Source organism: Gigantopelta aegis, chromosome 9, assembly GCF_016097555.1.
Source record: "Gigantopelta aegis isolate Gae_Host chromosome 9, Gae_host_genome, whole genome shotgun sequence".
Lineage (NCBI taxonomy): Eukaryota > Metazoa > Mollusca > Gastropoda > Neomphalida > Peltospiridae > Gigantopelta > Gigantopelta aegis.
Window position 1 is genome coordinate 59566352 of NC_054707.1, and position 16171 is coordinate 59582522.

The 16171-nt window shown below is 35.4% G+C and overlaps 1 protein-coding gene across 1 annotated transcript; it reads right to left on the reverse strand.

Annotated features, from left to right (window-relative positions):
- Window positions 1-215: 215 nt before the first annotated feature.
- LOC121380445 (ras-related protein Rab-18A-like) lies at window positions 216-13893 on the reverse strand. Its single transcript, XM_041509261.1, has 7 exons — window positions 13714-13893; window positions 12366-12421; window positions 9795-9856; window positions 8891-8963; window positions 6698-6816; window positions 5683-5808; window positions 216-5189 (listed from the first exon to the last, which is right to left on the reverse strand). The coding sequence occupies exons 1-7, from the start codon at window positions 13782-13784 to the stop codon at window positions 5082-5084; spliced, it is 615 nt and encodes a 204-aa protein (XP_041365195.1). The 5' UTR covers window positions 13785-13893; the 3' UTR covers window positions 216-5081.
- Between the last annotated feature and the right edge of the window lie 2278 nt (window positions 13894-16171).

Below are 16171 nucleotides of genomic sequence, written 5' to 3' on the forward strand. Positions count from 1 at the left end.
TCCTACAATATTTGATGTACCAGTGAAGTAGCATGGGTTGGAGTAGCAAAAAAACCTACGTCCATCAAGGACAATTGATGGTATGACCTATTACACAAGAAAAATACTCTACACTGGCTACATCCCACCCCTAAAATAAACAGATGACTTCAGTTTAAAAATAATGTCCATGTAAACACAGTCTTATTGATAAAAACAAACAACACAACCAATGGTAATTTAAATTACTATATTTACAAATCATACATTAAAATAAAAAGACAACACCAAATATGTATGTAAACAATTAACCAGATTATATAAATTTTCTTTTATTTACATTCTACCGCATGCTTCCACTAATTCAATACCACGTTATGTGCATACAGTCAACATTATCAAGTTGTATACAAATATATGTAATACAAACTAGCCACATTAAACTATGGTTTCTTTAAAGATAAATATATTGTACAGCAAGTTAATCTGGTCACAAAACAAGATCTTCATACTTTTGTTTTTTAACCAAATCCACAACTTTGTTTTTCTTCTATAAACCGTTTTAATGAATTTCAAAGATATTTCCGTGATTGACAACATAATCTAATAATATTTCAATGTTTTGATTCAAACTGCCAGTCTCATTTTATACCGAGCAAAACCAATTAATTAATTATTACAAAAATAATTTTCCACCACTTTTAATGACGCCAATTAAAATTCCAAGCTTTTCTAGGGCTGGAAAAGGACATCGACAAATTATATGACTTTTTACATGAGTATCATAGTACACTGTATAAATAACTTGCATTTTGATAAATCTCAAAGTTACTCTAAAGAACTCATTTCTTAGAAAATAATTCCACTACAATTCTAAAACATGTCAGCAGTGAACAACAATATGGAACCGTGTAATTAATTGCATGCAAGATTCTAAAGAAAACCAATAATCCAATTTATTTATACGATCGAGCTTTGAGAACAATTTGAGAATGGTCTGGATCCAAATCCAAACACTAAATGGAAGAAGACCTCAGATGGAGTTTAGGTCCCACCTTAGAGCCCCCCAATCCCCCCCAAAAAACAACAACAACAAAAACAACAAAACAATCTCCTAGGATTTTATACACCTTTCAAAAGTGTGCTCAACTCTGTGGCACTCATTGAACTAAAAAATAACAATGAAATACAAAAAAAGAGAGAGAGAGAGAGAGAGAGAGAAAAAGGTGTTGGTCATAGCTAAGAGTAGGGAGTGGGGTGAGACCTACTTCCTTCTTCATAATGATCAATGGTAATTACATTGTCGTTGTTTTTTAAAAACATGACTTAGATATTTTTCATAACTAATTAAAAAAAAAAAATGATTATGCCCTACTCTAGAATTAAATGTTGTTTCTTTTTTAGGAAAAAGAAAGTCTTATTTAATAATGAATAAAATCTTCAGTGCTGAATAACAAATTACTTTAATAAGTGTGTTATTCAATAAGTTTACATTAAACCACCACTCCATATAATTGAAATACTTATTTAAACAAATGACATGCTACTAACATAGACAATGATAAATTTCTAATCTACAAATTCTATAATTCATTACAATATATAGAATAAATGCATTAAAGTCCATCAATCTATACTAACGTACATGCAGCTTCGGTCAGATGTATGTTTTTTTTTTACATGTACATGAATTAGCTATATACAAGTGCATATATAACTAGAACTGTCAGCATCCTGAACTCCCAACCTCAGTGAGATTTCAAGTTCATTTTGATGACATTTATTACCGGTATGTAATTGCATAACATCAGGGCCATACCTAGTGAAGATGGTGGGGGTGGCAGATGGTGGGGATGGGTCTTGTTAAAAAATAAGAAAATAATATCATCTTAGTTTATAATTACACTTTTTGGACAGTGTGAGAAGACCCTTAATTAGTGTGCTTCTATTCTGTTAGGATTTGTTTTTACTGCTACCCCAGCATAGCCCACCCCACCCCAAGTTATTTTAGGTTAGGTACGGTCCTGTATAATATATGTATATGCAGCATTAACTAATGCAGAAAGTTAATATACAATAAAATTCTCCCCATGTCTCGATGAAAACCCCCCTAAATTACTGTACCCCAATTCTTTTTTATTACCCCCACCCCCCATACTAATTATTTTACACTACGTATAACCTTGAAATTACTATAATAATAATACACAAACTAAGCTGTGTTAATTTTGAGAAAAAAAACCCGAACTTCTACATGCATACATGTATTACCAATGTTAAATTTAGAAAGGTGGCAATAAAAACCAACACCCAATCTTCTGGATTAAACAATAGAAATTCACAATATGAAGATTGTGGTGGTGACAATTTAAAGCAAAGTAAACCAGTAAACATGACTTGGTTTCTTTCTTCAGGTGTAAAGTAAACATGAACAGAGTAAAAATTACAGAAAAATCCATATAACACCATATTTGTAAATTAAGTAAACAGTCTACTAAAAAACACCATTACCTAAAGAAAAAACCTGGTTAAGTCTCGAGAAAATAATCTGAAGCTATCATAACACTATGATGACTACTGGTAAATCACAAATGTCATTTTATTACAAAGGATCAAAGCACCTCTGGATTGCATTCGCCATGCAATAATTGTCTTAGCTAAACCATTAAGCCATAATGTGTTGACTACACAGATATACAAACTGTAAACTTGTAATCTAAAGGCGACCCATTTTATTACTGTAATGGGAGTCAGTCCAAGGAACCCGTCAAAACACAAATTTGTTCACGGTCTCAGAAAACAACAACATGAATAAATGGAATCAATCCTAAATTATGTTTTTAACAGTCCTCTAAAATCATACCATTACAAAGATAGCAGTTTAAATTTTGATGTAAACTGATAAATGAATTAACATTTTCCTCTAACAAGCCAGAAAGATGTAGAAGAAACCATATCGATCTCATTCAGTATCCAGGATAGCATTTCTAAGATACAAAACAAAAAATGTGAGTACCACAAAATATATGACATCTTTGAAAATGTTATAATTGAAAAAAACATAGATTGTTTTCTCTTTTAAGAATACTTCACCTGACCTCAAACAAAGGCATATTCCCCTAGGGATTTTAGACTGGTCCGAATATCCCAACAGCCAATGGGATGGCTATAATCTTCCAATGAGTCCTCTGCTTCCTGTTCCAGTCACATGACTGTAACTTTCTTCTTTCTCAGTCGCTGGTTTGGTTCAGACATCTTTTTTCCTTGCACCAGCTTAATTTAATCCCATTGGCTGTTGGGATGTTAAGACCAGTCTAATATTCCTTAGGAAATATGCCTTTATTTGAGGTCAGGTGAAGTAGAAAAGAAATTTATAATGCAAAATATTCTTTTTATGCATTTGACGTATAGCAAAATATTCAGTGTTTTCAATGAAAACTATTTGGAACTGATTTCCTCAAATCAATTGAAGCAAATGGTTTCAAATAGCATTCAGTATAAAAACTAATAATCCAAAGTATTTTCACATTATTTCAAGACATCCACACTTCAAATCATTGTAGAATGACATCTTCATAACGTCATCATTACACTTGCAAAATCTGAAGTACTGTTATGCAAATGAAGACTGTACATATGCACATCATGTGTTTTCATTAAATTCTATTAAAGCATTCACACAACAAACCAACATCAATGTATGTTTTGCTAAACTGTTCAAAATCTGTTTTAGTTCAAATGGCTTCAGATTGTTTTAAGAATTCTTTGGTGTGAGCAGCTAAAATGTTTTATTGAAATGCTTTCAAATAGAAAACAAATGTCATTATGAACAGAACAATAAATCATAAAATCAAAATGGCCAATTCGAAAATGAGAGCTGCATAACAAGTTCACTGGTTTAATCTTTTTTCCACTGTAGTGTCAAGTAAAACTTCTAATTACAAAGTTTATCCTTGCCACACACAAAGGATGGAAACCACTTCAGTAACCAGTGGTAATTATCTTTATGTTTTGTTATTATCTGATAATCTTCTCAACAGCACAAACAAAATTTAATGCCTGGTTTTTAGATTTTGGGTATAATAATTTTTCATTTGCTTTTGATGTTTAACATTTAGTAGTTCATTGCCAAAATACAACAGTACTTCAATGCCAAAGCACCATTGGCAGCTGGAGGACAACAAAATGAAAGTAGACAATTGAGCTTTCAAATCTGATGGGTGTTAATTACTTACATAGTTCTTCACACACAACACGTTCTAGTAATCTAAAAAATGTTTTTTGAAATGAGATGTTTTAGTCAAAGAGAGCCGATAATGGGGTTTGGATGTTAAAATCATTTGGATGCTATTATCTAGATTAAAGCATACCATACCAATACACATCCTGACAAACCCTCAGGCAAGTCACTTATCTTTAACAGTCACTTCCAAGTTCACACATTGTGAAGTCATCGAATTCAATATATTCTGACCTGAAGTAAGCAGTCACCTGTGTTCAGAGGCCACTTTTTTTCCCTCCTTTGACAGGGCTCACACATACCAAACTTTGGTTTAGCCAATTTTCAGATACATACAGTATTTTTTTGAAAATTATTAAAATGTGGTTAATTTAATAATTTTATTAGCAAAAGATCAAATGCTGCAGCCACTTTGTATAAAAAATAGCAATTAGCTAATTTGACAATGGATCTAACTGTCAGTCATTTTGCATTACATATGAGGACTGTTCAAGAGACCAAGCACTTGCTGTAGCTTGCTAGACTGGTATTTGTGTCCAACATTAATTGAATAGGATAAAATAGATTAAAATGGAAGTCAGTCAAATTGTTCACAAGCACTCACTCTTGTGAAAATGTCACAGGTGCTACTGTATATTATTATGTCTCTTACTGTTACACTGTTCTGAAAACATAGACCAGTCTAGACACCATAACCCAATGATAAACTCTCTTTGACCGAGTTTTCCATTGCTAAGAAATCGAATGTAGTGAAGGAAGGGCTGGTTCAACGCTAATCACATTATGGCCGACTTGACTGTTCCAGTTTCGTGTGTTGTACAGTTGAAAGACATTCAGTAAACGTTCAGGGTTGCAGCGTCAATCAAATGAGATTACAGTAAGTATTGCACTTTCCAGGATCAATGTTTGATGCAGAAGTGAGGTTCAGTCCTTGTCTGTCCGTTTCCCACAAGCCTGGGGTCTGAATGATCTTAACAAAAAAAAGGAAGGAATGTTTTATTTAATGATACACTCAACACAGTTTAATTATGGTTATATGGCATTGGTAATATGGTTAAGGACCACACAGATAATGAGAGAGGAAATCTGCTGCTGCTATACAATGGACTACTCTTTATAATTAGCAGCAATGGATCAGCAATAGATATGCAACATCCCATAAACAGGAGAGTACATACCAAAACCTTTGTTATCATAGCTGTGGAGCATTGGCTGGAATAAAAAATAGCCCTATGAATGGGACTACTTTGTAAAAGAACCAAAACAAGAGCAAAAAAAAAAGTACCCCCCCCCCCCAAAAAAAAAAAACCCAACTAATTTTTTTGTTTTGTTTCCCTAACAATAAAATTTCAAACTTAATGTAATTCTTTGGATGAGTTAAATGTGAAATTCACTTAACAAAGAGTTTTTACAATTTTTAATCACAGCAAGATAAATATGAGAGCCATGAAGGCGGTGCTGACCTTTTCCACTAGTTCTTCAAATGCACATTGGACACCTTCTTTTGTCTTGGCACTGGCTTCAATGAACAGTGTGTGGTGCTTCCTGGCAAATTTGAGACCTTCTTCTTTGCTGACTTCTCTCTTGTCCTAAAACAAGTCCATGAATTAAAATAATCAAACCGGTGAATAATATTAACGTGCAATACTGGTATTCAACTTAGCTAGGGACAAATATCCACAAGGTATATGTGTATATGTACCTATATCATGCAGAAATACATGACCATACACTATAACACATTTTTCTGAAACACAGATACACAATATTACTTGGGGTTTTGTTTGTTTGTTTTATTATTTTTTTAACACAATATCTCATCTTCAGAGCTCAAACTTAACGACAGCACAGATGGCAATTGCTGTCATTGCTGGAGGTAGAGAGTATGGCCAATGGCACAAATGTGTCGTCGGTAAAGCTCCTCAACAATGGCAAAATATATACACCTGGTGTACCTTATCTGCCAATATTTAACATTTGCAGGCTCAAAATTGCCGTCAGTGGGTCAATTCACTAATGACAATTCTTTTACAAATTGCTGTTGGAGACAAATATTTAAGTTCAAGCCCTGCATCTTATGCTTGCTTTGTTCTCTTCTTATCTCTGTTATTATTCTTTATTGTGTAGTACACAATAATTTGTACATTTACATCTCTTCAAAACTATCTGGATCTATACAAGTTTTTATTTTTGATTTACTATAATACTAGTATCTAAACATCAAAAAGGTTTTATGGTATAAAACCACGATGATCAACAGAATGCCAAGCAGACACTGAATGCTCAAGTCGGCATACTTCAACCATTTTTAGATAAATAAAAGTCATCATCATCATCATCATCATCAACAAGATTTTAAAAGGATTTATAATAAAAGAACAGAAAAAACATCCAATTATCAAATTCAATAGGCTGTTTTAAATAAGATATATGTATTACAACAATATAAAAAAAGAAGATTAATGAACCTTAAAATACCTTATCAATCTTGTTGCCAACCAACATTTTTATCATCTCATGTTTGGTTGAGAAAGTTTCCAATTCATTCAACCAGGCATCAAGTTTACTGAATGACTGCTTACTGCATACATCATACACTGAAAGAAAATAAAAACAGTGATCAAAGATGTCTTCACACTGGACAGTGCCGAATGTCTTCGCACTGGACAGTGCCGAATGTCTCCGCACTGGACAGTGCCGGATGTCTCCGCACTGGACAGTGCCGGATGTCTCCACACTGGACAGTGCCGGATGCCACCACTCCAGGAACATAACAACAGACGCAGACCTCTGAAAATTGTGATGATGATAATTTTTTTCGAGAACTGCTTGCACAAGTCTCATTTTGCATAACCCATTTTTCATTCATGCATTAGATTTTAGGACATCAATTACATCGTCATAATTAAATGGGTTACCTGAATTTTTTCTGTGGAACTCATAAATGGTTTACACCAATTTTAATTTTTCAAAGGTCTGTGGTCATGAGAAGATAAGAAGTTTGTTTTGTTTAATGACACTACTGGGCTATTGGATGTCAAACATTTGGTAATTCTGACTCGTAGTCATCAGAGGAAACCCGCTACATTTTTCCTAATGCAGCAAGGGATCTTTCATATGCACTTTCCCCACAGACAGGAAAGCACATACCACGGCCTTTATCCAGTTGTGGTACACTGGTTGGAATGAGAAAAATTCCAATCAGCTGAATTGATCCACCGAGGTGGTTCGATCCTGCGATGCAAGCACCTCAAGTGAGCACTCAACCTGCCCCTATGAGAAGATAAAATAGGAGTAATAAGAGTATTATTGATACTCAAATACAAAAATCCTGCAATCAACATACACATAGTTTTCTAAACTTCTGTTTATAGACATTTTATTAATACATCCAAATCAGGCCCTAATCTAGCATTGAAAAAGTAGAAATAACTTCTCCCTTACCAGAAGAAACTTCGTAACGTTTCATCAGTTTTCAATCAAATTTGTTTTTCAAATTTTACACTGTTCTAATCATAATATTTCGATATAAAATACTACTTCTGGTAATAAAATTTAAACAAAACAGTTGTATGCAGGGCTTCTAGATTATGGTATCCCCATGCCCATGGCTAGTGGTATTCAATGTTGGGCTAGTAAATAACTAATATTGCCATACCTGACGGCTAGTAAAAAAAAAAGAGAGAAAACAAAAAAGTCAAATGTTTCGTCTATTTTGTAAATATGAATACTTTGTCTCCACCCAACCCCCAATGTTAGTGTTTTTAAGCTCTGTCTTCCTCTTTAGGCGACATATCTGATTATTACTATTATTTAGTAAAATTACATTAACTTAAAGTAAAGAAGTCTAGTGAATTTTTAACTGTGGCTAGTAAAAGTGTTTTAATCCACTGATTCCATGGCTAGTGGATTTTATAAAAATTCTTGAAGCCCTGTGTATGTTTCATTAAAAATGTAATATTATTAAGGTATTAAGTATTTTAAGGTAGTACTGAAATGAATGTGGTCGAGGATTAACAACGCTTGACTGGTTACAGCACACGGCACGACACACGTCAGTTTGAAAAACCAGTTTAAGGGTGTATCTGAAGAATGTCAACATTAGGCTACAACATGTATTTAATCTCTTCACAACAGAAACTGGCATTCATGTTGTTTGTTGATTTTGACAATAAATTGAACAAGGTAAAACATTATTTCATCATTACAGTGTGCATGCGCAGAAACTATTTCCCGTTAATAGGCCGGTTCACTCACGTATACACTCTGGCACCAAAGTAAAAACACTGTCCAAAATGGGTGACAAGGTGCCATGTGAGCTATGACAAAAAACAAGTTGGGGTCTTGACATCTGTTGTGTGATTTCAATTTTGAAATCAGATTAGGTCCAGAATATCACAGTGACTTTGACTTCTCACAACTGCTAATAACTCGACAACTTGAACTGACTTTCGGCGAAAATGTTTTTCATTTTGCTGGCAAGATTAGGGCCTGCATATTAATCTGTGGTCTCTAGTTTTAATAATCGTCTACCACATGTACACATGCAATGTGATGTCACCTGCATCTATACATCTTCCATAACAATGTCATTTTCTGCATCTTATCAAAGGAAAACATTAATTTTTAAATGATGTCATCCAATCAAAATGCAGTAAACTTATCATTTACCTAATATAACGCCTTGAGCGCCTCTGTAGTAACTTGGAGTTAACGTTCGGAATCTCTCTTGACCTGCAGTGTCCTAAATAACAAATCAAACAAATTAATATTATTTGCTGTACAACACTGGCTTTATCAAAACTTGTCAGCAACAGATATGTGTCACTGACTAATATCGTAATATGTGCTGGCTAAGTTTTACAATAATATATTCTATCATCATCCTTTAGTTTTGTAGAGGACTGTCATCAATATCTGCATTCTTTGGAGAAACAGTATCCTACTTTGAAACATAACAAATATCTTGATAACATTAAACATATACAATTTAAACAGCAAAACACATTTTCATATTTCATAAGTGCAAGAGATGTAACTCTGGTGAAATACTTTGAAAGGAGAAGCCTATAAGACAGCAGCACATTTCCTGTTTCATTCTAAACCAAAAGTCAAATAACCATACATTTGTGAGACATCAAACAGCCATAGTTTAAAGTGAGTTAATGTGTTGTTAAGCAAATACTCCTTTAAATATTCACACAAAAAAGAGAGAAAAGTTTGTTTTGTTTAACGACACTACTAGAGCACATTGATTTGTTAATCATCGGCTATTGGATGTCAAACATATGGTCATTTTGACACGGTCATAAAAAGGAAACCCGCTACATTTTACTATTAGTAGCAAGGGATCTTTTATATGCATCATCCGACAGACAGGATAGTACATAGCCTTTAATAGGTCAATTGTGGTACACAGGCTGGAATGAGAAATAGCCCAATTGGCCCACCGACGGAGATCAATCCCAAACCGACTGTGCATCAAGCGAGTGCTTTACCACTGGGCTATGTCATGCCTAAAAAAACTAATAAAATTAATACTACAACTATAAATATACTAAATTAATGTTCTTACCCAAATTGCTAATTTAGTTCTGTTGCCATCTACTGTTAAGGTTTTCACCTTGAAATCCACACCTAAAATAAAGACAAAAGATAAATAATTTCAATTCAAATTTGTAGTTGCAGCATGTACATGTATGTATACTAGTGGAAAAAAGTAACTGTGTATGGTTATCATGTTGATAAAAACATAATTTCAAGACATAAAACGATAAAATGATCATATAGCATTATTTATTAGACAATTAAGCAAAACGTCAATTCATTTAAAATGTCACAGCATCCGTCATTTCATCGGTATTGGGGATGAAAGACATGGGGGGTAAAAAAAACAGTTCACAAAGTTAATAGCGCATATGGCCACCGTTTGCGTCGATGCAGGCCAGGCACCGTCGCCTCACAGAGCCTACCAAATTGTTGAAGAATGCCTGGGGAATGCCGTTCCAGATCTGTACTAACGTCTGACCAAGCGCTCTCAACGTCAGCGGCTGGTTAGGCAGTGCACGTACACGACGTTGCATCTCATCCCAGACGTGCTCGATTGGTGCAAGATCGGGTGAGACCGCAGGCCACTGCAACACATCGATGTTCTGCTGTGCTAGAAAATCCATTACCACCCGGGCGACGTGAGGTCTAGCATTGTCATGCTGAAGCGTGATGTGACGTTGCTGTCCTTGCACAAATGGGATGACGTGAGCCTGAATAATGTCGTCACGGTAGCGTACAGCGTTCAAATTGCCATCGATGACCACAAGAGGTGTTCGTCCAGTTGACGTGATGCCACCCCAAACCATGACACTGCCTCCGCCAAATGCACATCGCTCCACAACACAGGCGTCACTAAAATGTTCTCCAACACGACGATACACTCTTGAACGGCCGTCACTGCTGTCCAAGTGAAACCTGGACTCGTCCGTAAACAGTATACCCGCCCAGTCACGGCGATTAAAGTGCAAGTGTCTTCTACACCAAGCCAAACGTGCTACACGATGACGTCTTAGCAAAACTGAACGGACAGCCGGGCGTTGCGGACGGATACCATGTTCACGTAATCGATTCCGTACAGTTCAGGGATTAATGGCACGCAATCCAGGAATGGTCCGCGCTGTCAGACTTGCCATTTGGAATCGATTCCTGAGGTGCACGAGTCTGATGTGGTTGTCCTGCTGTCGTGACGTCACACGTGGACGGCCTGCACGTTGTTGGTCTCTGACATTACCAACATGTTGATAACGTCTCCACAAAGCCTCAATACTGTTTATGTGTACACCAAATTGCGTAGCAACAGTGCTATGGCGCATACCAGCCTGGATCATGCCAATTGCGCGAAGGCGGTCATTTTCGTTTAGCCTGGGCATTGCTCTGCTACAATTTTCAACAGAAATAACCTGCTTTTCTGTACCCCCGGTTGGCATGCAATGACCCGACAGTTGAAAAGTCGACAAAAACTTGAAAAGTAACATGTTGGGAGAAAAAAATGGGAAAAACATGTTCATGTCCCAGAAGCAAAACTGCACATGCAAATACGGCATTGACCCAGCTATTGTGTGGCGGTGCGTTCACTGGTAACATGTACAAAACATCAGGCTAAAATATTGAGCGGTTTTATTTTCATCCGATTTTTTAGGTTACACAGTTACTTTTTTCCACTAGTATATATATATGTATACGTCAAACAACACTACAGCTCGGCTAGTCTGAGAATTTAAATCCTTAGTCAAGTATTATATCTCCAAACAAAACCATAAAAACATGAATGTACAAATAAAAATAACCTACGTGTACCTCTTGCAATCCACATTTATATGTAGTACAGCAGTAATAAATATTATTTGGTTAATTTTTTTTTTACATGTACAGATGTTAAAACTATTTACGTTAAAAAAATTAATTAAAAACATTCTTTAATACCATGGTCCAAGTCACAGGCACTTGACAGATTAGTATATACATGAATAAAATTTAAAATTTGTTGTATATCAGTAAAAATTATATATTTCCGCAATATTTTGCTCATACTCTCTTTATACATGATCTTTTACATAGTAGGGATCAAAATTTTTGGTATATGTAAATACACGTTAAGTAGCAATAAATCTGTCATGTATGAAGAGAGTATAAGCAAAATATTGCGGAAATATATCAAGTTTACCGATATACAACAACCCATTTTGATTTTTATTCATGTATAGGCCTACTAATCTGTGTCAAGTGCCTGTGGTCCAAGTCTACTACTGAGTTTTGAATCAGAATACAAGGAAGGAAGGAAAGGAAGGAAATGTTTTATTTAACAATACACTCGACACATTTCATTTACAGTTGTATGGTGTCAGACATATGGTTAAAGACCACACAGATATTAAGAGAGGAAACCCGCTGCCGCCACTTCATGAGCAACTCTTTCAGATTAGCAGCAAGAGATCTTTTATATGCACCATCCCACAGACAGGGTAGTACATAACACAGCCTTTGATGCCCGTCATGGTGCACTAGCTGGAACGAGAAATAGCCCAATGGGCCCACCGAGAATCAGAATACTAAATACTATAAGAAAGAATCAGGTACAGGTAGGCTAATGGTTTACCTATTGTTGCAGCTTGTTCTGGGTCAAAGGTGTCATCTGTGAATCGAAGAAGTAAACTGAAACAATAAAAAAAATAAGTACTAGCTTACTGGGGATCGGATCAATCCAAAACATTTTTGTTTGCAGCCACCACTGACTTTCCAGGACTCTTATATAACAACATATGTAGTCCACTTCGGTTTACACGACCACTGAAATTAACTTTAAAATTATGATGGCCAGAGATGTAGAGAATTTCTTTGAAAATTTAATAAAATGTGGTTAATTTAAAGGGACAGACCCTAGTGTTTAAACACTAAGGCATGTTTTCACTACTAGAGCCGTTTATGATCACTGAAATCAAACCTTACTTATATTTTATTCTTTAGATTACCCTGCAGAAGTTTACATACAGAGCACAACAATGAAGCCACTAACAAAAACAAATTACTTAAAGACAAATTTTACCTGCGAGAAGGAATGATGAATTGACGAAAAACACCATTTACATGTATGAGTGATATACTGTAGGCATTTTAGTATCAGCCAGTAGTTATAGAGCTCTGTGATAAACTGCAGGCATTTTAGTATCAGCCAGTAGTTATAGAGCTCTGTTTGGTTGCTTTATTATTTTTTTTTTTTTCCCCAATAAAAAACACCTGGGAATTTTTAGTTCAAAAAGTGTTTTTTTGGCAAGTAATTTTGCTTGACAACAGTGGCGGAACGTCGCAGTCATTTTGAGGAATCAACAAATGATTATAACAAATAATAATAAATTTGATCATTTGACCAACAATGAATATCACCGTAGTTTTGTTTTTTTTAAATTTGAAGCAAACAGTATTTTCTTGTGGGGTGAATTGGTAATGTGTTGGAGCAATTTAGTTTTGGGAGGCAAACTGATATGGGGTAAACTTACCTGGGGGTAAACAGGCTTGGTGGTCAGACATTTCCTTTAATCAGCTGTTTCAATTCATGCCATTCCAGACCCCAAATCAAAATATTCTCTGAATGGCAATAAACAGATAACTGCTTTTGGGATCAGTAGTATATTAGCATTTACTCCTTATGTCTTAAGTAACAATGCTTCTAGTTCTACAATTTTGAGTCTAAACTTTATACACAATCGTGACAATGCCACTGATTGCGAAAAACTTCTTTTGAAGTTTTGTTTAAAAAATATTATCAAAAGATGAGATATGAAACACTTCTGTCAAAGGATAGACCTACCAAACTGACCATGCATTGAAAGATAACAAACAGTGCATGACCACTTTCGGTACAAACGAAAAGTTACTCTTTAATTTCTTTGGGAACAAAACCAATGCTGACATTGCTGTGAATCGCGGAATCATTGAATGTTACTAACCTTGATTTACCAACACCACTTTCCCCAATTATTAATATTTTAAGCGTCGTCAACAGTTCTTGATCATCCATTGATACTATATTTCAGTGTAATGATCGTCAGTTTGGTACTAAATCTACTCAAGACGTCATAAACTCCTGTCAAAGGTTTATTGTGATATGGCGTAAACATATATATATACACATGCACAAAACGTCATTTATGTGTAATACGTCATAGCTTTAGGGTAGTTGTAACGATCTCACTAATTGGATAAATATGTCTTGGCAATGGCCTCTTTGAGAACCGCGAAGTACACTGGAAAGCTGCTAACAACCATTAATAATAATAATAATAATAATAATAATAATAATAATAATAATAATAATAATAACTTTATTTAACATGGGTGACAGATTTAAATTAGCATAAACTAATCTGCCACCAGGCCCTCACTAAAAAATGGTTATAATGTAAAGGGGATAACGACCAGTCTCAGAATACACCATTAGATTTGGGGTTTGTGAGGGAACACATAAAAAACGTTTACATGCAAATAAATGTACCTTTTCAGTTTCAAGAAGACTGGAAAGGCCCCATACTTCCGATGAGTATGTTAACATAGGCATAGCTTGACAGTCGAACAGTTTAAAAAATATTTTACTATTAAATGAATCCAAATTATATAATGATCTTATAATTTGAATAACAGCTCCTTTTGCTTTTGATAGAATATGTTGTAATGCCAAATTTCTACTAAGTTTCGTAGTTAAATTCATACCAAGGTATTTATAACTACATGTATTTGCAACTTTGATTTCAAGGTTTCCATATTTCCATTTTTCTCTTGCAGAAATGTACCCACCATTTCTAAAGACAACAATATTAGTCTTATCTAAATTCACAGTGATTCTATCAGCAGATTTCTTCAAATTATTAATTTGCGTTTGCAGTCCACCAGGGGTAATTGATAACAAAACAATATCATCTGCAAAAATAACTCATTTAAGTTAGGTAGAATTTATACACCATATTTACCACCCTCTATTACTTCATTTGCCAATTCATTTATTAAAAAAAAAGAGAAAAAAGTAGAGGGCTTATTTTCAGGAGCGTGCGCAGGAAATTTTGCAGGGGGAGGGGAGGTCGAGGTGTATGGTGAAGCCCGACCCCGCTTCGCGCCGCAGGCGCGAAGCCCGTGGCGGGGGGGGGGGGGGGTATGGTGGGTTGGGTGAGTTTGGAGTGGAATTGTGAAAAATTGACCCCTTCTAGGGCTATTCTGAGGTGTTTTCTGCTGGCTAGCCGAGCTGCTTTCTGACAAAAAATGTTTCGCCTTGAGCAGGGGGTGGTGGTTCGACCCCCAACCCCCCCCCCTGCGCACGCGCCTGTATTTTACACCCCTGTTTTACACCTAAGGGACATTCAAAGTACATTTAGTACTATATACTACTACAATAAACACATGCATACAAATAATTAGATGCACTTATAAAAATCATAGGGATGTTAAAGAGTGAAAATAACTGCTAATAATATTTTTTAAATATTTGTGATATTAACACCAGTTGGTAACCAAAGAAGACTGCAATTAAAAACTATACAGCCAAATGCATTTTCCTAAGGTAATATTTTAGGTTGATTTAAATAATCAAAGATAATTTTGGTGCGATGCATTCTTTACCATGACTGCTCCATGCCTTTATACCTGTTTTATCATCTGAAGCCGACGAGAAATGATATATGTGGCAACAGAAATGTTTCACTGGCCTTAGTGATGTTGTGGTTAAGCCATCGGACATAACGCTGGTAGGTACAGGGTTCGCAGCCCGGTACACCGGTACCATCTCCCCATTCAGTCATTTACTTGTAGTTATTTTCGTGCTTATACACAATTAGGGTTCAGCTATCTGGACTGTCTGTCCACGACAGTGGGTTAATGGTTAGCGTGTTAGTGGTTAGTGAGAGTGATATCTATTGAGTCGGTAAAACCCGCTCTGGCTTAACCACGACACTACCGAGACATAGTTTCTTACAAGTACGTAGATCAATATATTACTATTGTCCGTCCAACAGGGAACGCTTTTTTTCATACTATGAAATTTACTACTATAGTCCTGTTCAATTGTTTAGACGCTAAGATTTTTGCAAATGTTACGTTTAATTCCCATTCAATCCTTGTTTTCTTTACATTTTCATGAAAACAAGCCAAAAACCCGACAAGTTTTATGTACAATTCATCATCTAAAATGCACGAAGTTGACTTATTTCCATTTTACAAAAATCTCTGTATGTTTTGAATGCAGATTCTTTCTCCTATAAATAACTACGGCTATTTGCATCACAAAAGATTAGGATACCAGGCTACGTGAAGGCCATTATATAGCTTGTTTCACTAAATCAAGGTTATGTATGTTTTGGAATGTAACATGGGTACCCGCTTTGTCTAACCCTTTCTTTAAACATATACGTAAACATACAT